At 31.2% G+C, this 22,951-nt stretch overlaps 1 protein-coding gene across 4 annotated transcripts; it reads right to left on the bottom strand.

The window, feature by feature from the left end:
• Positions 1-1,030: 1,030 nt before the first annotated feature.
• Positions 1,031-22,949, bottom strand: LOC148601504 (OTU domain-containing protein 3-like). Of its 4 annotated transcripts, none has more exons than XM_088556781.1 (9): positions 22,864-22,949; positions 18,433-18,671; positions 16,346-16,494; positions 11,982-12,094; positions 9,817-9,945; positions 9,337-9,480; positions 7,859-7,952; positions 7,053-7,228; positions 1,031-5,700 (listed from the first exon to the last, which is right to left on the bottom strand). In XM_088556781.1, exons 2-9 carry the CDS (start codon positions 18,660-18,662, stop codon positions 5,539-5,541), a joined length of 1,197 nt encoding a protein of 398 aa, XP_088412907.1. In that variant the 5' UTR covers positions 18,663-18,671; positions 22,864-22,949; the 3' UTR covers positions 1,031-5,538. The 4 variants fall into 4 exon arrangements, with proteins under 4 accessions (XP_088412907.1, XP_088412908.1, XP_088412905.1 ...); XM_088556782.1 differs by having other exon boundaries at positions 7,059-7,228; positions 22,864-22,948; XM_088556779.1 differs by lacking the exon at positions 22,864-22,949 and adding an exon at positions 22,439-22,797.
• Positions 22,950-22,951: the final 2 nt, after the last annotated feature.

Raw genomic sequence — 22,951 nt, 5'->3', positions numbered from 1 at the left:
CAAACATAACTTGAGCATATTATATTTTGATATGTGCAGATTATTGCTTTATAAACATAAACAATTGATCACATGTACAAAACAAACAGTCATAGTGACCCCAAAAATAATGTCCAGATCTGATTCCTGAATTGGAGATCAGTGACTGATATTACATGTACAAAAACAGCCATAGTGATCCCAAAAATAAAGCCCAGATCTGATTCCTAAATTGGAGATCAGTGACTGGTATTATTTAGGATACTGTCATGGTGAAAATATATAACAAACAAAAAGTAACAATATCTTAACCAAACTAGACAAGAGGGCACTGCTATTCTCCTTCAGGAGACATTAAAAAAATCTTCATTTACAATATGCAATTTTTTTTTAACCTTGTATTGAATTATTTCCTTTTAAAAAGCTTTTGATTTTATTTTTAGTAGCATAATCTTTATTTTACACCGGATTTTAATGTTCCTTTCTGATTATGATTAAAATATCCTCTTTATCGTGATTTGGCCTCTCTGCCCTTAATTCCTTAAACACCATTAGTCATATAATGTGAAATCAAGGTAATCAAAAGACCAAAGACATCTGAGTTAAAGTACTTATTTAAATGATATCCCAAAACCAGATGATGTACATGATTGCAACACTATACAGTGAAGCCTGTCTAAAACAAACCCTAAATATGATCAATACCTTTCTAAAGCCTAACCTTATTAAATCTACTTTATATCAATTAAAATTTCTGACAACACTTATCAAAGCACCTTTATATCAATTAAAATCTATTTTAACCTTGGTAAACCTAACACCCGAGTAAACTGAACCAAGTCCAAAAGGTGTTTGGTTTAGACAGGTTTCATTATACATGTAGGAATATTGACCTTTGACCTCATATAAATCTTTGGTCTTACAACTAGTTGTATAGTAAAATCAAGTTTTACAAATTTTTAACAGCGCCAGTGAATCTTTGATTCTGTAATATCAAGATTTTCATGGCCAAATAGTTTCCTTAAATATGACAACCTCTTTTTTTTAAAAAAAATAAATGTTTACTTAATTTGTACATGTATTTAAGGAGGTAGACCTAGGGTAAGGGACACAACTCTTAAAAATCACTGGAACATTTGTATGTAGCATTTTACATCAATCTAATGTAAGCATCTAATTAACTCGGATTCATTTTATTCTGCTTCAAATGAATGCTTAAGATCCTTTGGTGAAACTGAATATAATATAAACATATCACTGATTCCATGAGTTTTGTCCTTTACCCTAGATCTACCTCCTTAAACTATCAAACAATCAACAAATCCTCCAAAAAGTTAGCAATCTTTTTCATTACAGATTTTATTGACAATATCTACTAGCACACCTAACCATATAGTCCCATCTGCTTGTGAAATGTCAAATGAACAAAATCTTCAGTCTCATAACTCTCATATTATATCAAATCAAATATACACAGGCAAAATTATTTCACATGAATTTCACATGATTTTCACTTGAATAGAGCAAATGAACTTTGTGACAGAGTTCATGTGAAATTCAGTTGAATCAAACCTTCAACTGAAATTCATGTGAAATGTTCACATGAAATTCATGTTAAATGAATTTCATGTGAAAATCATGTTATTTTCATGTGAAGTTCACATTAATTTCATGTCAAGCTCGATTAACATGAATTTCATGTAAAAATATTTGCCTGTGTACAGTGTAAAAAGATCAAGTTAATCAACACCATACTATCCTACAAAAGCCCATACCTAGTTTTCAGAGGGGTTGGGTCCACAAAGAACCTATAATAGACATACAAACAGATACATTTACTTGTATATGTATAGGTTATAATACATATTTTGCCAGGTTCACTCAAAATGTGTTGTGATTAAACCTTTCTGAAAACTACTGCATTCACATGAAAGTGTTTAGAATTTTTTTGAAAATGCATTGCATTCAAACAGTGTTTTCATCAAATATGAAATGTATTTTCAAAAATAAACATTATCAAAATATAAACTCCAACTTTTCGATGACTGAACAGAAAAAAATCTTTTCAATGCGTTTTAAAGTTTAACCAGTATTAATTATTTTGTCTGCAAGCAGTGGGGACTGAAGCAGAATAGAGGTCTCATGGATTTCAATAGATCTGCTGGTGTAAATATCATAATCTATTGGTACTTGTGGCTTATGAAAATCACATATATACAAATATTTGACACATCTCTATACCATTTCATACAGATGACAATATATTTACATAGAATAAAGGTTACTGTTAGAATTTGTCTTATCTTGAACAAATTTATATACAAGTAGTTTTCAAGTCTTATTGGAACTGACTGTCAAAACATTGAACTTCTCTCAAGTATCAAATCAATTCTTAAAATGGAGTAAAACCTGCCTTAGTGACCACCTGTATTCAGCATTAACCAGATATAAAAAAAAAACTATGAATAAAATATCCCTATGTAGTGTATTCTTTGTAAGGTTAACCTGTACGGTAGGATCACCTGTCTTATTTGACCATGGAAAGTCACTTAAGGAGGTAGACCTAAACAGGCAAATATTTTTCACATGAAATTCATGTGAAATTCACATGAAATTAACATGATTTTCACTAAACACGAATTTCATGTGAACGTTTCGTGTGAATTTCACATGAAGGCTCCATTCACACCAATTTCACATGAACTGTATCACTTAGTTTACTTGCTCAATTCAGGTGAAATTCGTGTGAAAATCATGTGAAATAATTTTGCCTGTGTAGGGTAAGGAATATAACTTTTGAAATCAGTGATATGTATGTAACATATTAAATTTCATCAAAGCCTTTCATGCTTTTCTTTGAAACAGAATGAAATAAGTCCAAGTTAATTTGATGCTTCCATAAGATTGATGTAAAATGGTGAATACAAACATTCCAATGATTTGTAAGAGTTGGGTCCCTTACCCAAGATCTACCACCTTTTCAAAGACAATTTTGACTTCTTCAGTTTGTTAATCTCTTTTACCATCCGGGAAAAGAATAATCTCAAAGTTACATGTATTTTTTACACCTATTTAGTACATAATTCAAAATAAAGAATAAATATATTATGCTCTGAATATATATCCTTCAAATAAAAAAAATAAAAGTAAATACAAATATATTTTGGGATGAACACGAATGAAACAAAATGTGACTAAAATTCCGTGAAACAAAGGTCACATATAATATAACAGTGATAATTTGTCTTATATATATATTTTTTACACATCTGACAAAAAAATAGTATATCTGTTTCCGGCTACCCTACCTACCTCCGTTTTTTGTGCCCAACCTTTTGGCTCAAACACTGTTAAAAATCCAGATTATTTCCACATTAACTCAATGTTAAAAGTTTTGAATTTAAAATAATTTCCCTATCTTCATGTACCTACTCTAATTTTTTTCTAGCTGGAAGCAGGAAACAAGACTATTTTTTTTTTGCCTCATTACAAGTATCAACTAAAAAAACTGACATAAGTGTGTACCGAAATACTTCATGATTCCACAGGTTCTATTAAATCATAAACTTCATACCAATTTTCACTATATTTCTATGTAATTCTGCTACAAAATTAATTCATCAAATGGAAAGACAAGTTCAGTGAGTATTTACTGGGTAAATAAAATTATACAAACAATTTATATGTACAGTTGAACCTGTCTAAACGAAATACTAAATATATAGAAAAACTGCCTAATCCATACACATCTTGAAATTCCTACATTAAAGTTTCTTAATATCAGTTATGTGTACTTTGTACCTGTTAAACCAAACACCTGTCTAAACCAAACAAATTCCTATAGGAGTTTGGTCATGACAGACTTCAATGTATTTTTCGAGATGGATTCTAAAATCATGGAAAGGGTTCACTTTAAACATAAGAGAAGACGTTTCGATTGAAATAAAAGAAGTGTGTGTGTTGTACCAAGTTTACTACTTTTGATCACATGACCAATGCTCAAGGTCACATTGATGTTATTGTTCAAAAATTTTTCATAAGAAACAAGCAGGTACACCAAAGTTGACATTACTGATTAGTGAAGAAACGATTCACTGTGATTTTGATGTATCACAATTCTTTTGGTCACAATACGATACAATATGTTTGAGTTTTTTATATGATATAATGCAGGTCAAAATACAACTTTTTTTCGAACAATAGATGAAATTACTATGCAAATAGTAAAGTAGGACATGTCTGCTGAGGAAAAATCCATTAATCTTTGTTAAGATAGAAGTTATAGTCTCCAAGAATGAAACCCGGCTTCAACAAAATTTATCATTTTTAAATCTGTTGAATACATTGTGTATTTTTTTATTCCAAATTGAAGAAAATAAATAGGACAACATGCTGTTGTGTATCGTCTCGAAATGTATCGTATTGTCACCACAATACATATCATATAACGAAGTAGGTGTATAGTTACAGCCCTACTTGACATCTATATCATGTTTGCCACCTTTATTGACAAACTACTGATGTAAATGATTAATTCATCTCATTTCTTGTCATTATTACACATTTAGAGACCTAGCAGAAAAACATCTGTAAAAATAAGATATTTATATAAAATAATTACTGGCCATATACAAACCTAATAGAAGGTAAGGACTAAATATATGATATAGAGACAGTGTTTATAAATTCTCAAAACTCTTTGTGTATAATATTGCATAGGTGTCTTAAAATTATAATTTTTCACATGAACAAGTTATATATACATACAGTCTGAGTGCATCAAATAAAACCATACATATGATACAAATGAGGTCATGTAATATATATTAATTTTCTTGTAACAAATAATTACAATTAAATGAAAAACATTTACTCCTAAAATTAGAGCAAAATTTCAATTTACATGATTTGATCACATTTGCAAAGTTACGTACTCTTTTCAGCAGATTTATGAGATCAAATCAACATTTTCCTGTTGATCTTTTTTGTTAAATCTAAATGTCCTATATTAAGTTTATTGACTTCTGCAAAAAAGTTTACTAAGATATATCAATGGTCCACTTGAGGAAAAAGTCCTCAAAAAGTGTCAATTCAGAGTTGAAGCCAATACCAATGTGAATGTACAAAAAAAGTAATTTCAAAGGTTCTTGAGGGTCCAAGTCTTCAGATCACCACTAATTTGCACCCTTGGCTTAGGTCAAGTCAGAGATACATTTTTATAGAGATAGAAATATAAAGTGATTTATATATTTACTCTATCAAAAGAAAGACGTCTCTTACATATAGGTATTACATATAACTCTATATACTGAAATTACAGTTATGTACATTATAACTATACGCTAAGTTGTGCAACAACCAAATGACAAACTAAGACTGGTTATGTGATCTGTAACTGTATCTGAATTTATAGAAATAAAATTAAATTTGGTGGGTTTTTGACACGCCTCCTGTCTAATACTTAAATCCTCATCATATCCTTAGCAATAACTGTGTATACATTTCATCTGGATCCTCATCATTGCCATATCCTAGCAACAATCATGTGTACATTATCATCTAGATCCTCATCATTGCCATATCCTTAGCAACAACCGTATGTACATCTTCATCATCACTAAATTGAGTTTTCATGCCTGTGATTTTGTTTCTGTGCCGCTCTTCAGCTCGTTTCTTCTTTTCTAACTTTTTTGCTTCTTTTCTTTGCTTTGCAGTCATTTCCTATAGAATATCAAATTCAAACCTCAAACTTTTAACATACGAGAAAAAATATGCTGACATTTTTTTACTTTCAGGTTGATTATAGTTAAACTTCCATTGGCAGATATTTTATAAATTTCAAGAATAAAAAGTTTGAGGCCAAAAAAAAAGGAATATGTCTGTTTTCTGCTACCCTACCTACCTATAACATTTTATGGCTATTTTGGCTCAAGCACTGTTAAAGTCTTAATTGTTTTCCCATCAACTCGTAGTAAAATGTTTATGAAAAATTTAATAATTTCCCAAGCTAACCATCATATTTTTTCCTTGCTGCTAGCAGGAAACAAGACTATTATTTTTTTGGCCTGATCAATAGAATAGACCCTACTTGTGTGAACACCAATTGTACAATGAGGTCAATAAGTCATCAATGCAAACATTGAATCACTTCACTTGTTGTTATTACATGCATGTATTAAAAAGAATATAATTTTTTTCCAATCACATGGGATCTTTTCTTAATTTTTCTTTTCTTTGTTTTAATTTTGGCTATTAAATCTTAATTTTTTTACCAAATCATAAAAAACCCCAATAGACAAATATACATAGTATAAATCAATGTAAACATTTTGGTACAAATTGACATTATCTAATATGTTTTACTGACTTTCCAACCCTATTGCATAATGTTATATCTTATCTTAATTTAAAGATTTACTGACTACATAAAAATTATCACCACATGAAAAAGACCAGATCATTATGAAAATATGTACAAGACCTAATCAGAAAACATAATAAATCTGAAAAAGAAATTTGAAATTACAAAATCAACAAACAGTGACTGCTGGGGCATATGTATTCAGGAGGTAGATGTGGGGAAAGAGACACAACTCTTACAAATCATTTTAACATTTGTATTCAGCATTTGACATCAATCACATATACGGTAAGCATCAAAGTAACTAGGATCAATTTCATTCTGTTTCAAATGAAAGCTTGATAGGCTTTGGTGAAATTGAATATGATATCACTGATTACAAGAGTTATGCCCTTACCCTAGGTCTACCTCCTTAAACGGGTGCAAATTTGTAGTAAAGAGGTGCTATTGCAACTGCTTACCAAAAGTGATTGACCAGGCACAAGTGGATAATGTGATAAGAAAACTTAACATGAAAATCTTAACTTGTATGCTGATGCAGACAACTATGCCAATGCCATTGCGAATGCTGATGCTGGAAAATTACACCTCAGTCTCCTAGTACCTTACATGTTTTATGTAGAGAGAGCTTCTTACAAAATTTACATAAACTATAGCCTTTCATCTCATCAAAAGACCAAGAAGACTAAGAACCATAAATAAGCCAACATACCGGTACCTTTTGTTTTGGTCGAGCTCCACCATTACTGCCTACCGAGTCATACCCTGAGCTGCCCCCAAAACTATAATCCCGAGTGTGCCCTGAGACAGGAGAGTTAGTTCCTGCGTAAACACCACTGTCGGTTGAGGTTCGTTGTGAGGTAACAGAAGACGTTTCTCCATTTATACCTACAATATTATGGTATTATTTATTATACTATACTGTTTTTTTTTTAATTATTACTTCTCTCTCAAATTTTAAGTAGCACTCCAGCTAAGAATCATGCAAAATGTGATACATGGTTGGAAAGCCTACATATTTTTATTTTTGATATCTTGTTTAAAATGCTTTAGTAAACAGAAATTAACATTTGGTTTTTCATATAACCCATGCTCATAGGAGATAAAAATTGTATAGAATGCAATGTAGAATTCAAAAGTAAGGAAGATAACTCTGTGAATGACACTCAACTACAATAGAATCTACTGGATTTTCAATGTTGATTATCTCCTAAGAGCAGACAGATTTGAGTGAATAATCACACATTTCACAATACAGACCCATAAAACAATTTAGTTACAAAAATAAAAATATGTAGCCTTTTTTGGGGTGTATCACATTTTTCAGATTATGGGCGCATTGATCCCTTTATACGAGGTGAACAAGTATAAATAAAATGTAATCTAAGAAAGGAACAAAATGGAAATCAACAATAATATAGATTGAAACAGAAAATCAAAGAATGACATCGTGACCCTTCTATTTCTATTCCCTAACAATTTTAAACCAATAACATATGTATACAACAAATGTCTTACCTTCATCAAGAGACATAATTTGTAGTATTTGAGCTATAGCACTATCTACATCATTATCACAGTCATAGAGGGCTTCATGTATCAATGTCAGATCCTACAAAAAGAGAAAATTATCATGATAGATAGATAGAATGGAAGACATTAAACTATACATGTATCATTATCAGAGTCATACAGGGCTTCATGTATCAAAATCAGAGCCAGAAAAAAAATTACCATTAAAAACTTAAAACACATTAAACCACACCATATTCAAAATCAAAGAGTGCTTGCTGTATCAAAGTCAGATCTTAAAAAAGGGGAACTACAGTAAAACCTCTCGAAACCAAACCCCTTTCAGAATGTAGAATTTAGTCATTTTTGACAGCAGTACTTTGTATCCAGGGTCAAAATACATTAAAACTGACACAATGGGACTCCAAAACTTGTCTGGTATAGGCAGGTTTTTGGTTAATTCAAGGTTTGGTTTAGACAGGTTTCACTGTATCATGGAAAGCAGACAGATAAAGAACAAAAGTACAGTCAAACCTGCTCTGCCAGTCACCTTAACTTAACGGTCATTCCCCCCCTCCAACTGTTTTCTCTATTTATTTTAACTCAAATCAGCGGTCACCTCCCTAACATGGCCAACAGCCACCTATTTTTCAGCTGAAATCGTCTTTCTGACTTCTTATACCAGCCATTTTGTAAACATTCAGTTTATCACATGACCAGATAACAGTACCATGTCACATGATTTAATCATATTTAAAACATGTAATTATAGATAATTAGGTTGCTGATGGAATTAAATCAGTATTGCAATGAAAACAAAATTAAAGATTCAATAGTAAAGGTGTGAAATTTACTCAATGGTAAGTGATTAAATCGTAAAAACTTCAGTCTTCAGTTTAATTATGAAAGTTTGAGTTGCGACAAAATGTCTCAGAAATGGAAAATTGAAATAAATGAGGAAACTAAAAATTTAAATAGTGGAAAAGGTGCCCCTGCCGTTGTAAAGGAAATGGATGTCGTAAAAACACTAATTACTAAAATTGCCAAAAGAAAAGGAGAATTTATAGAGGACATTGAAAATAACGTAGACAGTGAAACAACATAAAACAGGAAATGAGGAAATACTTTGTTTTTTTATTGTCATACATTTTTTATCTGAATGATAATTTGAATGAAAATATTTTTAAATACATGAATCTAATTCTGAAAATAAAAGATAAATACATGTAATATTATGACAATCAGAGATAGTACAATCTAAAGGAATATGGGATTATATGCTGACATCAAAGTCTTTCTACATCGCAATCTGCAACCTCATTCCAAAGGTCACCTTTCTATAAAGGTCACTTTGAGTATTCCCCAGAGGTGACTGCTTAATACAGGTTTGACTGTAATGAATTTCAATCAACAGAAAAGTCCTAATTTGAACTTCCTTATTCTCACCATATTATTTCAATGGAGTTGCACCGATTTAAACTTACTGAACATCCAGTTGCAGCCTTTATTTCCTGCTCTATAATTTCCATGTCTCTAATGGCCTTGACCTCCCTGCCACAACGTGGGATGTCCCCATTGGCCTGACCCTTAATTGACCCTTGGAAGTTAGTTTGTGTATCATTCCCTATCTGAAAAAAAGGATTTGCATAATTAAAGAAGTCTTATTCCTACAACACCTCCATGAAGCAGGCATTTCACATACTAAGTATTTCCCATGTGCTTAAAATGATGTAAACAATGCAAGCAATTTTATATTTTTTTCTCGATATCACATGGATTAGTTAAATAGAGGAATGTCTTTAGTGTCACATTGATTACATCTTTTCATTTAAATAGAATAAAGATAAAAGTCAACATTTTTTTTCAAATAAGAGTAAGATTATGCAGTATTTATATTTATATTTATATTTAAAGTTATCTCCCTTTAATTTTGGTTCCAGATAATTATATTTCAGTTATCTCACCTTGATTTTGATACTTGCTGGAGATTCTGTATTATCCCCAAGTTTTCTCACACTGGAATAATGGTCTCCATTGTGATAGGAAATATGAATCTGTTTTGTTGTCTGGCTGAATGTTTTAGGACCTTGTATCTGTAGAAGTGAATAAAACAAACAAGTGAATGATACAAGTTCAAAATAGTGAATAATGTGTACAATTATCAACTACATATCCATAGCAACAATTTTATCAAGCCACCTCTCAACCACCCAGTAGCATACCTGTTTATGCTTCTTTAAGACTATCCATATTTTTGGCTATACGTAAAGAAAGTTATCCATAAAATCCTTCCTTTGTGTGATTTTACCTTAGGTACGAATTAATATAGAGATTCGTGATCCACAGAGCATTCTTTGCAGTCAAAATTTGTAGATGCCATAGGGAATCTGTGAACACCAATGCAGTACAATCAACCCAATCTTATAGTAAGACTTATCAGCTAAACTGATGCCTTTTTGTCAAGTTTCATTATGCTGAAACTATATACCACAGAAAAAAGCTACACATAAGCCTTAAACTTATTAAAGAATGGATGCACATACATTATTACAACAATGAGAGATGTAAGCATTAGGCGACATACAAAATTTGAAGGACTGACACACAGAGCCCTACATTTTTTAGGTCCCATGTGTTGCATTGAGGAAAGGGACAAAAGATATCACTTATACTACATCTAGTTTTTTTTACACTGTAAAGAATGATTGAGAGTTTCAGGTATTTTCAAAGTACAGGTTGATCTACGAATCATTGCAAGTCAAGAAAAAGATGTTAAACCAATTTTTCCATTTGTGGAGAAAATAACATGAATAAGAACTGTATCTGAGACTGAGTTGACTTGGTTGAATTTTATTTAATATTCCCCACTTTTTCAGTATAATCACTATATGACCAGTATTCTTAGCCCCACCTTTTTTACATTCTTTGTTATTTTTACAGTGGTTCTCAAAACAATATAAGGATACATGATACTTAATCTAACTCCTTCACTAATACATATCATTTAGTTGCAAAATACCGGTTATCATTACATGATACTATGTCATGTAATAATGAAAATTACAATATTACCAGTTTTGTATACCAATGTAACAAATTTGAAAGGTACATGTATAAGAGTCTGTAGGCATTTAAAAGTATGAAGAAAGGTAAAGTGCAAGACAATTGTAATGGATTTTCTGGTATACTAGTTATGAAGATTTCTAAACTTACCCATACTTTGATCAGGCTAATTAAGATTGATTGATTGATGGGGTTTAATGCCCGAGCAGCAATATTTCAGCTATATTCAGGCGACGAACATGAAATGAAGATTAAATGGAATATGGGATGGGACACAAGGATGTGTCCTGTGGCACAGCCCTATGGTTCCTACTCCAGGAGAATACCACAGAAGGTTTCTTAAACATGCAAGGAACATGGCATCTTTCCCAACACGTTGCACCACTATGGTTTGCGGTCAGGTTTTTCATATTTTGGCCTGACGTCCCCAGCATGTAACATAGCACAGAGCACCCTAGCCCCTGGCCAGGGTTCTGAGCACTATTTAGTCGCCCCTAAAACAAGTTTAGTGCTGCTGCAGGCCAATTCTTTTGACACCTGGACAAGCACAGGTCGGCTAATTAAGGAAAGACCTCCCCTGTTTCAGTTAATGTTTGTATAATGAGCATAGATTTACAGAAATACTACAGTTATGAAATCAAGACATGTAGCACAGCAAGTTTGACAGGGAATAGGGCTATAGAGTCTTTGTCATTTGGAATCCACAAGAATAGACCCCTAAGCAAAGGAAATAGTGTTTTACATAATAAAAGACTACAGTCATATCAACTTAAGCCTATTATACATAAACATGATAACAAAATTATGATGCTCAACTATTTCTACACTTTATTATGATAATAACACAAAATAGATAATTCTCATAACTATGCATCATAATGACGAACATATAGAAGCAGCAATCTAAATTAAAATCAGTCTTCAGTCTTGATTGCTTTCAACAACTTCCAAACTTCGGAAAAAGAAATAAATGAAAAACAAGACTAACAAGCCCTATGTGAGCATAAGCATAAAGGAAAAGCTGTTAAAAAAGTTCCAAGGATGAATTAGTTAACGTAAAACCTACCAACAGGAATGGTGAGTTAAGCTGGTGGATTACAACGTTAATCTGGTACAATCTGGCGAATGCCACAATGGCATCGTTTCCAGCATATGTTCCTATGGTACCCAGGTTCTTCACTGAAAGAAAAAATTAACTTGATGATTCATTTTTTCTACCATTCCAATTCCACAAATAGAAAGAAGAAATAAACCTGGTGATTTTTTTGTCTAAAATACTGCATATACTGTATTTTGGTAAAAGGGTCAAGAAAGGAGGTGAATGCTAAATGTTAGAACATGCGTATGAATGAATTCAGTATTATCAGGGGTTCATATTAGTACTGGTCCCAAGTCCAGGTGAGGACCATCAAATTCAGCTGAAATTTCATTTACATAGGTCTTGGACCAACAAAGGATCTATGAGTTGCTACTCACTGAGTATACCCCCACTTCCCCCAAATTGTATTTCTCCCAAAATTGGTAAACTGGAAGTAGTTGTCTGAAATCTGTAAGTGTGGAATAGGACCACTAGTGAAAGCTGCATACCAAATTTCAAGTGGCTATGATCAGTAGTTCCTGAGGATATGTTAAAGAAGTTCTGGTAAGGCCAAAAACAAAATAAATAAAAAGAGTGTTTCCTGCTATCCTACCCACCCAAGTTTTTTGTGCCTTCCCTAAACATTTTAAGACAATATAGGCTCAAGCACTGTTAAAGTCCAGAATCTTTCCTCATTAAATCAATGTAAAATGTTTCTGAAAAATAAAATAATTTCCCTACCTTAACCTCAATGTACCCTAAATTATTCTTGCTGGTAGCAGGAAACATAACTATTTTTTTTCTCTGGGCATTAAGGACGAAATTAATTAATATATGATAATATGAACAATTTCATGGGATGCATACAATTAGTTTCAGTGAGTCATGTAAGAATGAAAATTAATTCAATCTTTAAATTCTGAGTTTCATACATGTACATGTGAATAATCAACATACAGGGTACTGTGGTTTGAGAAATTGGAGAATTTAATATAAATATACCTAAGAAAATCAAATTAAAGTTTGCTATGGGAAATTTCACTGGTTCAAAAATTAAGCATTTAAAATATGAGGTGAATCACAATTTCCAATGAGATGTAATTTTGTTCCCAGCATTGGTTTCTATTGAGCAAAGAAACATATTAAAATTTGTAAAGATTAATTTGAAATACAGCATTGAAAGTGTAACCATTTTGATACATTGAAGTACATCTATTCCAATATTAAGATTCTCACATGAAGTTTTTGTCAGTAAACATATACACTGCATAAATTTGAGAATAGGAAATTAGATTGAATTTTACCAGTTAAAGGTAGTTAACACCCAAGATGAACTTCAACCTCTGAATATGACACAAAAATTATATACAGTGAAATATGTTCCCAAAATAAAAAAAAAAAATCAATAAACACATTTTGGAGAAGTCATCATTTTCAGCTCTTTGTGTCATCCACACCAAACTGAAATGTGAAACTTCATATAAAAATTTTATCTTTTCTTTAGATTTTGTCCCTGGGAAAAAAAAAAGACAGTCAATGTAAGTAATACCACAATAATTACTGTAATTTTCTCATGTCTATTACACCTACTAAAACACTTGCCTCAAGAAAGTGTCAAAACCGTTTAAACCACAGGTCAAGACCTTTATTAGTCTACATGTATTTAAGTACCAGTCCATATAAAATTCAGACACTGTCAATGGTAAGGTGATTGTGGGTGTAAAAATTAAATGAATGTTTTTTAGCATATGCTATATTTCTTACTTATCAACAGTTCTTTCTGTATTCAGATGTGTATTTTTGAGAAAACCATACATTCATTTCCCACATAAATCAACCAAGTCAAGTACAATAACTCTTACAAAGTGCCAATTTCGTACACAATCTATAATTTTCATCTAAAGTGCAACAACCGAAAGAATAAATATAAGACTGGTAATGTGGTCTGTAATAAGATATAAAAGAGAGTTTGGTGGGTTATTGACATTCATGAATTGTCTCTCGTCTAATATTAATAATACTGCTATTTCAGTATGAGTCAGTGTACGAATCAGTGTTTTAGGATTTCACTTTCCCATCATCTGGGGCAAGTGCAATATATTAGTGAGGGAAAGTTATTTATTATGCCCAACTGTCCCTTCCACAAGTAAAATGCTTGAATTTTTCAAAGGATTTTTTAAGTTTGGAGAGCTAACTTCAAGTGAAGGAAAGTTAATTTGTATTTAGAGTTTCCCCAGAATAATGTAAGAATTAGGTAAATATGTAGACATGAATGTTTAAAGAGTCATTTCCATTCAAAGGTTTTTTTTTTAAGTTCAAAATGGCCACCATTTGATTTTTTTTTTTGGTCAATTAATAATGTGCAATTGATTTTTTGCTTTTGTAAGTTGTGAATTGTCCATTCACAGTTGCTTTCATTAAAATATGTTTCAACTTTAATGTGCATTTTGAGTTATCTATCCCATAGCTATTATTTTGAAAGCATTTTTCTAAAATAAATATCCATTTTGCCAAAAAAAAAAGTGAACATATCAATTATCTCAGATTTTGTCATTAATATATCCACAATTAATTGTTCTTCTTTAAAAAGAAAATGTTTTATTATGTGTCAAAACTCTTTTTCAAACTATTTTTTCTCATTAATTAGCTACAACAAAAAATAAAATGAGTACTTCTTAAATATTGTTTTATTTTTATCATAGCAAATTTAACATGAAGTTGCATGCATTGTTTCGCTAGGTATACCATACATTCTCCGATCATAAAGGAAGTTGATATCAGAAAGCACACAAAAGTGCTGAAAAAGTATATGCCCCATCTATATAAAGCCATACACCAAATTTGAAATAATTCCATCCATTGCAATATTAATGAAATTCATACAAATGGATTGACTGACAGAATGACAAATGGATGGACAAGTTGATTTCAATATATCATCCACCTGTTGAGTGGGTGTATCATTTTTCTGTTTTATTAACTGCCAAATTTTTAAATGTTCTAGCAATATTATACAGCAATGGGAATTTGAAGTCCTTGACCAACATCCCTTTAATAACAATCTTTAAAAGATAAATGTATAAAATTCCATTATAAAACACCAAGGACAAATTTTACATGTTCATTGGGTGGTTTTAAATAAAGTAATGAAATAGGCCACTGGTCCAAACAACTTCAGGCTAAATTTACAAAGGCCAAAGATAAAAATAAAGAAAGACTAGCAATACTGACCAATAAAGACAAATGGCCTAAGATGTCATTCTCTGTTAGAATTAGGCAGAAGGTGATACATGGTATAAACAAATCCTGTAATCAGAATCATGGAAAAAGGACAAGATTTTCCAAATTATCTGGGTAAACTGAGAAAATAAACATTTCACGGGTGGATAACAGTCAAACAACAACAGTGTTTTTTTTTTAAATAGAGGAATTATCCTTGAGTGGATCTATATTATCAGATCGGTGGGGTTTTGATATGCATATTTCTGATTTTTTTTCCATTTTGTCTGAATCTCACAAATACTTACACTTAACATTTCACAAGAACACTGAGCAGAACACCGGTTTAGAAGAAAAATATTTCATGTTATTGTTCCTTTGGGAAAAACTTAACAGAGAAACAACAAACCTCTCTCAACAAATATTCATTACAAGGCATTAAAACATACATGGTTTAAATTGGAAATAAGAAATTTCAATTTGGAAATATATAAATAAATGAACCAGATAATATCTGAAGCTTTCATATACATCCCACTAACAGTCTATTTTGTGTCTATTTAATGAACACCTCCTTTGTATAATCTGAAAACAGTCTAGCCCATGGCTATTTGTAAGTGCCAGTACTAATTAAAATGGTAGACTTTTAGCAGACTTCAAGCTTTTAAAATTCTAGTGTACAATGGAGTTAGGTCTTCCTCGTGGTCACACTGAATTCAGGTTTCAAATCAGTTTTTTTAAATTGATGATATTATACATTTACATGTCACAGATGAATATATCTGATCTTAAGCTACTCGCATTTCATTATAAATTGTGCTTAACATCTTTTCAATGGCTAGAATTTCTGATAAGTTTTTAAAATTTTTTAAATGTAATAAATATGTTAATTTTTTTCTAATAGAATATGTGTGAATATTTTCTTCATCTCAAGTACGTCGTCAAATATCAAGTTGTATTTTATTCAAGACAAGTTAAGCTTTATTTTCAAAGAAAAATCATACCATTCTTACACAAAACAAGTCTACATCCACTTTAAAACTGCATAATACATTGCCACTGTAGAGTAATATTAAGGGAGAAAAGGACAACCATAGCTGTAAAGAAGTAAGCTGTAAGTAAGTACTACATACTGTATCTTTCAAAAGGAACATCATCTTCCACAAAAGGTTCAAATTCATCTCGATGTTCTGCCATAAAATTTGCAATCTCATATCGGAACTTAAAATGGTTACGGCAGTGTCCTTCTAATTGGTCCCCAAAAGCTCTGAACAAACAGTTTCTGCAAGTAAAAAAAAATTAGGCTACAGTACAGGTGAATGTAGCAGCAAGATATATATACATACATACACAAAAATGTTTGTACAGTACCTGAACCGATCCGTGCAACAAAGATTGCAATCAGTCATCGATGACCGATCTGTTTCCGATCGGTCACTGATCCATTAAACCGGTGATCGCATCATGTGACCACAGAGCGGTCAATATATTTTACAACTTTCGTTGTTTTCTTTGTCAATTTTACACATATTTACATAACAAAACTGCGATCAGATCGGTCATCGGTCACCGGTCATCGATCCATCAGCAATCAATCAGTCAGCTGTCATCGTTCCATCAAATTGTTGCATGGATCGGTTCACAGACTGTACATCTGCAGATTCATTAAAGTAAAAAATGTGCAGCTTGATATCCAAAGAGGTCAAACCCTGAACAAATTTGACCAGAATTCAAGAGGCCCTTTTGTGACCCATAATTTCTAAACGGTCCGTTAATCAATTTTCTGTTACGGATACGGTATTGTGGTACAATTTCAAAGAGATTTCCGGATACAAGAGATTATAATTTCATGAAAATGCTTGTATTTTTTTATTCCTTATTCCCTATTGGTTTAGGTTAAAGCCTCCAAAATAAATTATATCCTTTCACGATATCATGTTGGGGTACAAGAGATCTGTTCACTAATGTACCTAAATTTATTGTCCAGAAATAAAAAATGCTTGTTAAATTTGGCCTCTTTTGGACATTTTTCTCCTGAACTTGATAAATTTACAATGTAGTTGTTGTTGTTACTATAACAATATGTGTACATGTGGCAGGTATGGTGTTAATAAAGGCGGGGTACATTCATATTTTAAGCACAAATTGAAACATTTTATTTTCATTTGCTTGAATGATTTCAGATACATGTCGATAAATGCTCTACTTAAATCGTCTGTAATCTTTTTCAAGACCATGAGACTCTTAAAATTGCATAATAAGATAAATGGAAGAATTCTAATAGTTGAATAATGTGTGGGTTGGTATATTTAAATGCCTTTGATAAGCAGACATTTTTTTTTAATATTTATTGAACAAATTTTTTTATAAATGGTAGAAAGTGTTATTGAAATTGCAGACACCCACTACCCACATAACTCGTTTTAAATGCACCAAAACATGTAAACAACTTATGAAATTTATGTTTTAAGATTATTTAATTTACACGATGTATCATAGCGGGCTAAATTTAAAAAAAAATGGGTAATAAAGCTTGATTATAGCTAAATAATTTGCAAGGTGCAGGCAGAAGCACCTACATATAGGTGTATCCTGCAGCTTAAGGATCTCATATAGGCCTTAATTATTCCTACCTATATTTGAACACCTATTGATTTCTTCCTGAGAGTACTGAGTACAGTGTAATCCTTTTCAAATAATACATTCAGAGAAACAAATTTCTCTGCATAACTACTTAATCAGAATTAGCATTGGAATAAATCTGTTTGGACTGACAGAGTAAACTTGATCGACATTTATTCAATGTGCCAGATTAGTGTAATTGATGAAAGGTGATTCTTGACACCTGTTGAGAGTTGTATTTAGCTTGGGGTAATAAAATTGTCACTTTTGCCACTTAAACCAATGTTGGGCTAACAGCTCTTAATGTTTTTTGTACTTACAAAGATTTCAGGTGACGATATGAGACTAGATTATTTCCATCATCATGAAGTCTTTTGTCCATGACAAAAATCACATGCGCTAGAAAAATCACTCAAATTTGGTATGAAACCTCACAAAACCTTCCCTCTTTTCAAAAAAAAAAAAAAAAAAAAAAAGAAAAAAGAAAAAAGAAAAACTTGTGGCTTTATTGCTATTAACATGACTAGCATATTTTTTCAAATAAAAAAGAAAGTGGATTTCACTAAAGAAGCTTTAAAAATCATTAACATGTATTTACCCATCTCCAGGAATATCTCTGAGCTGTAGACCTAGTTTTCCTAACTGTGCTGAAAAACTTGGAAAATTCTCATCATCTGCTAGGTATGATTCAATTTTGTGAGCTTTCCTATGCTGGTCTCTAATTTGACGTTCCTCCTTTTTCCGTGACACAGCATCTCGTCGCCCTGCCTGTACATACCGAGGATTATTGTTCCTCGCAGCAATTACTCTTACCCTTCTACCTGACATACTATAAGCCTGAAATACATGTAGGAAAATTTAAACCAATAAAAAAATCAAAGTCAGCCAATTATGAATCTCTTTTATAAAGAATAATGATGATAATGATGAAGTTTATATAGAAAAAATATGCTTTTGATAAAAAGATAACAAAACAAAACAAAAACAAATATCCAAGAATTGATAAATAAGACTATGGTCCAAAGTATGGAAACATGGAATGTGACAAGAAGACATGACAGTCCTACAAAACAGTGAAAAGGCAGGCCATGGGACAAAAGGTGGGAAATTTTCCCTCTCCCAGTCTGCCTTGTCAGGTTGATTTTAGGAGGTAACAGTCCATTTTCCTGATTTGTAAAAATATACATGAAAGCATTTTGAAATTTACGTTTCCAATTTGTTTTGAAATGGTTACACTGTTATTTTTAAAACAGAATTTACTCAATGTCTAGATTAGGTCCTGCTATGACACACTATCTTTTAATTCATATTTCTGAAGTACAAAAAGGAATGTTTTAGACAACAATTGTACTAGCTTAAAAAGTACAAAATACCACCTGACTTCTTTTGTAAAAGATTTTTAAGAAAATCATTACAAAACCAGTCAATTAGTGCTACTTCAATTTACAAGTCAGACATTTAAGTATTATAAAAAACACTTTAATTTTGGCCTACAATAGTTAACAGTGAGTAATATGTGTCAAAAATGCAATTAAGTGATTAAATAAATATTGAGTAATGAAGTTGAATGTACATGTAACAATATACAACTCATGTACAATTTAATCCATTAATCCAATAGTCATATTCAAATACATTTAAATGTTTTATAAACAATTCAGCATGTTGTGATATTTTGTTTTAAAACTACTCTGGTTTACTTTTAAATTTTTGAAAATCATACAAGTACATGCAGAAAATCTACATTTTAATTTCAAAGAAATACATGAATGAAATATCCAAAGAGAAAAATTTGTAGATATGCAGAAACAGTAGAAGCTGTGTATAATGAGTTAAGACAATTTTTTTTAAATGCAATGAGCATGCACTGACTTTAAAGATCAAGGTTTAAATATTGTCCAAATAAGTACATGTAACATGTAAAACTGATATTTATGCAAATAAAATTTTAATGTAATACCTACACATGTAAATGATATATTCCACTCCATTTTCAATACAGAAGCCTTTTAGAGCAAATTAAGCTTATTATTTGTTCAACAAGAAAAGGTATTTGCACAAAGAATAACCTACATGCACATGTAGTTGTACAAGTAAATATACAAATATGTACATGTGCATTATTCTTTAGGCAAATACATGTTCAATTTCTTTAAGTCTCGCAGTCCATAAAAGCCAAAGTTTGATGAAGTTTACACCATTTTCTAAAAATCCACTATACTGGGTAAATATTGTTTTAACAGCATATAAAATGAAAAGATACTACATTTACTTACCATAGGTATAACCATAAAAGGACAAATTTCTATACATTCCATTTCATTAATTTTCACAAATCAATGTGAGCTTGTACACAAAAACAGGGAGTTCTAAACATCCCTAACACATGAATGACAATTATATTTTTAGAAGCTTTATTTGTATAAATCTATTTGTATTTATTTTTCACTTTCTTATCAATTAAATCACATTATTATTTTTCTTTTGAACACTTACTTAAATTCAAAGGATCAAAGAAAAATAACACATAAGACATGAAAGACATGTAAAAATTTGCAGCGTCCTGAGCCCTAAAGGAGTTATGGCATATCTTTATCTTAATTGTCATCAAATTCCTATTTGTTCACATTACATGTACATGTATATTATTACATGTATTTGTTTTTGAAGTTAAATTAATATACATATCAAACGTGTTAAGAGTACAAGATGAAAAAATTACTATGCAAGTTAATCACAATTAAATAAAACTAGTACACTGTACAGTGGATTCCATTTAATCTGCTAATTGCACAAGGCATGAAAGAACGCAAAACATAAAAAACATCTTCTATCTGATCCATGAAAATATTCTCTTATTTGCATTTAATAAGAATAACCTAAAATTTCGAAATTTCCTGTTAATTGCATAAATATCATTCAAAATTTATTCAAAACTGTAGATACATGCAAATGGGTAAAACAACAATACATGTACATCATTAATGACAAATTGACAACGACTGTTAGTTTTTATAAGAAACTTGTTTTCACAACATTATTTTCTCTTTTCTTTGATTGTACACTGATGCAGGCATCCACAGGTAACAACAAATTGGAAAATAATTTATCTCACTAATATACATATAAACTTGAAAATTTTGCAATAAATTCTCCTAAAATGGCCATTTTTATTAATTGTACAATTTTCTCAGACAAATATATTTTAGGATATGCAATTAACGGGAATCTACTGCATTGAAATTATTTGTGTTTGTACTTTCTGGATTTTTAGATCAGATCGAGTATGGAGCTAGTCACATCAGAGTTCATTAACCCAAGGTGAATAATATTACTTTATTTGGTCCTCTGCAAGCAGACTTCACAGCTACATGTTCATGTATCATATTTCCCATATTAAACATAAAGAAAAAATGTCAATCAATAATTGACATATTTTACTAAAATTAATGGAATATTAATGGAGTATTTTGATAAACCAAAAGCAATGCTTTTGTTATTTTAAACATTTGATGCAAACATTTTCAGCAATCCCAATGCTTCCAAAGTCATCAAGCATTTCCAAAATCACAATTAACACTTTCAACACTGAATGATTATTTTCAATTGTGTGTTGGGCAAATGAGAGCCCTTATTAAATATCCCTTCTCCTTTTATTACCATACTTCTTCTTTGAAAGGGTAATCAAGGAAACCAAGGTTATAGCGGTAATAACAAAAAAATGTAATCCAGGGACAAAGACCAGACATGGAAAACAGACATACACAACAAAGAACATAAAGTAACTAAAATCATACATACTAAGTAACAAAAGCAAATGAGCAACTCGGACTCCACTAAAAACTGGGAGCATGGACCAGGTGAACCGGTAGAATAAGTGTCCTCTGCTTTTCAAGAAACACCCGCTGAGTTGCTCATAAAAAGTCAAGTCCGGGGTAGACAAACGAGGAAAGGAAAACTATGACCCGTTGAATAAATCAGTAAAATACTAATTCATAATCATATGAGATGGAAATTTTCATTTGAATTACAATGTATATCAGAGTCACTTTAAAACAAATTAATATTGTCAATAGTCAGTGGAAAAATTACATATAAATGTATTGTTTTTAGTTTAACATATCTTTTTTTATCAATTAAATAGGGTCTTGACATGTGCTTGTTTTATACATTAAAGATACATATAATTACACAACCATCATTTCCTATGAATCAATGTACATCTTTTAGAATAGACTTACATGTACAAAATTATTTTATACACAAATTTGTATCTTTACCATCTTCTTTGAAAATCAATTTATAATTCTAAACTCCACTAAATCAAACTAAAGATCCATTCAAGTACATGCACTTATGTATAGAAAATGTCTCACATCTCAGTAATGATAATATGTGTCCGACCACGATAATGTAAGACAAAATTTCACTCAGTCTATCAGTTAGATTTATATTTTTTATGAAAAAAGATGTAAAATGAATTGGTCAGACAGATAATAAATCTAATTTGCCAAGACTAGTCACCAAGCCAATTTATTTCTGTTATTTCTATCTATTTAACTATTTATTTGATCATATTAATCTTGATTATCATATTAACTCACCGGCAACTGAATACTGTTTAACATATATTCCATTTGAATGAATGATGAATAAAAATTCTTCTAAAATTCAAGTTTTCTTCAGTATCTTTAAAATCTTGAAGGCTTTTTCGAAACTATTGCACTATTAAAGTATTATTTAAGAAAGTGAATCAGTGTGGTCTGAGTAATTCAAAAATCTAATTTAAGAGATGAAGTGTAAACAACCTTCTGGTCGGCGTATGATCGTCAGAATTGCCGGATATTGTGTAAGGCTACCCAGGTGTGACCCAAAATTTCATATGCCAAAAAAAATCACACAAGCCGAATTTTATAGCCCAAAGTCAGCCAGATAAAAATGTACCAATCAGATATAATAAAAAAAAATGAAATGCGACTAAAATTTCCAGTATGTCTACGTTTAAAATTGCCATAAGGGTTAATTTTACCTGTTTCACAAAGCATAGCAACTTGTCAAACTGCTTTTCACTGGAAATGACGTCAAAGCCCGCTTCGTCCCGAACAAGAAAAATCTAG

The sequence above is a fragment of the Perna viridis genome, chromosome 12 (assembly GCF_037379345.1).
Source record: "Perna viridis isolate PV_CMFRI_1.1 ecotype Kerala chromosome 12, ASM3737934v1, whole genome shotgun sequence".
In the NCBI taxonomy this organism is placed as follows: domain Eukaryota; kingdom Metazoa; phylum Mollusca; class Bivalvia; order Mytilida; family Mytilidae; genus Perna; species Perna viridis.
The sequence above is the reverse complement of the archived record's forward strand: the minus strand, read 5'-3'. Positions and strand labels throughout refer to the sequence as shown.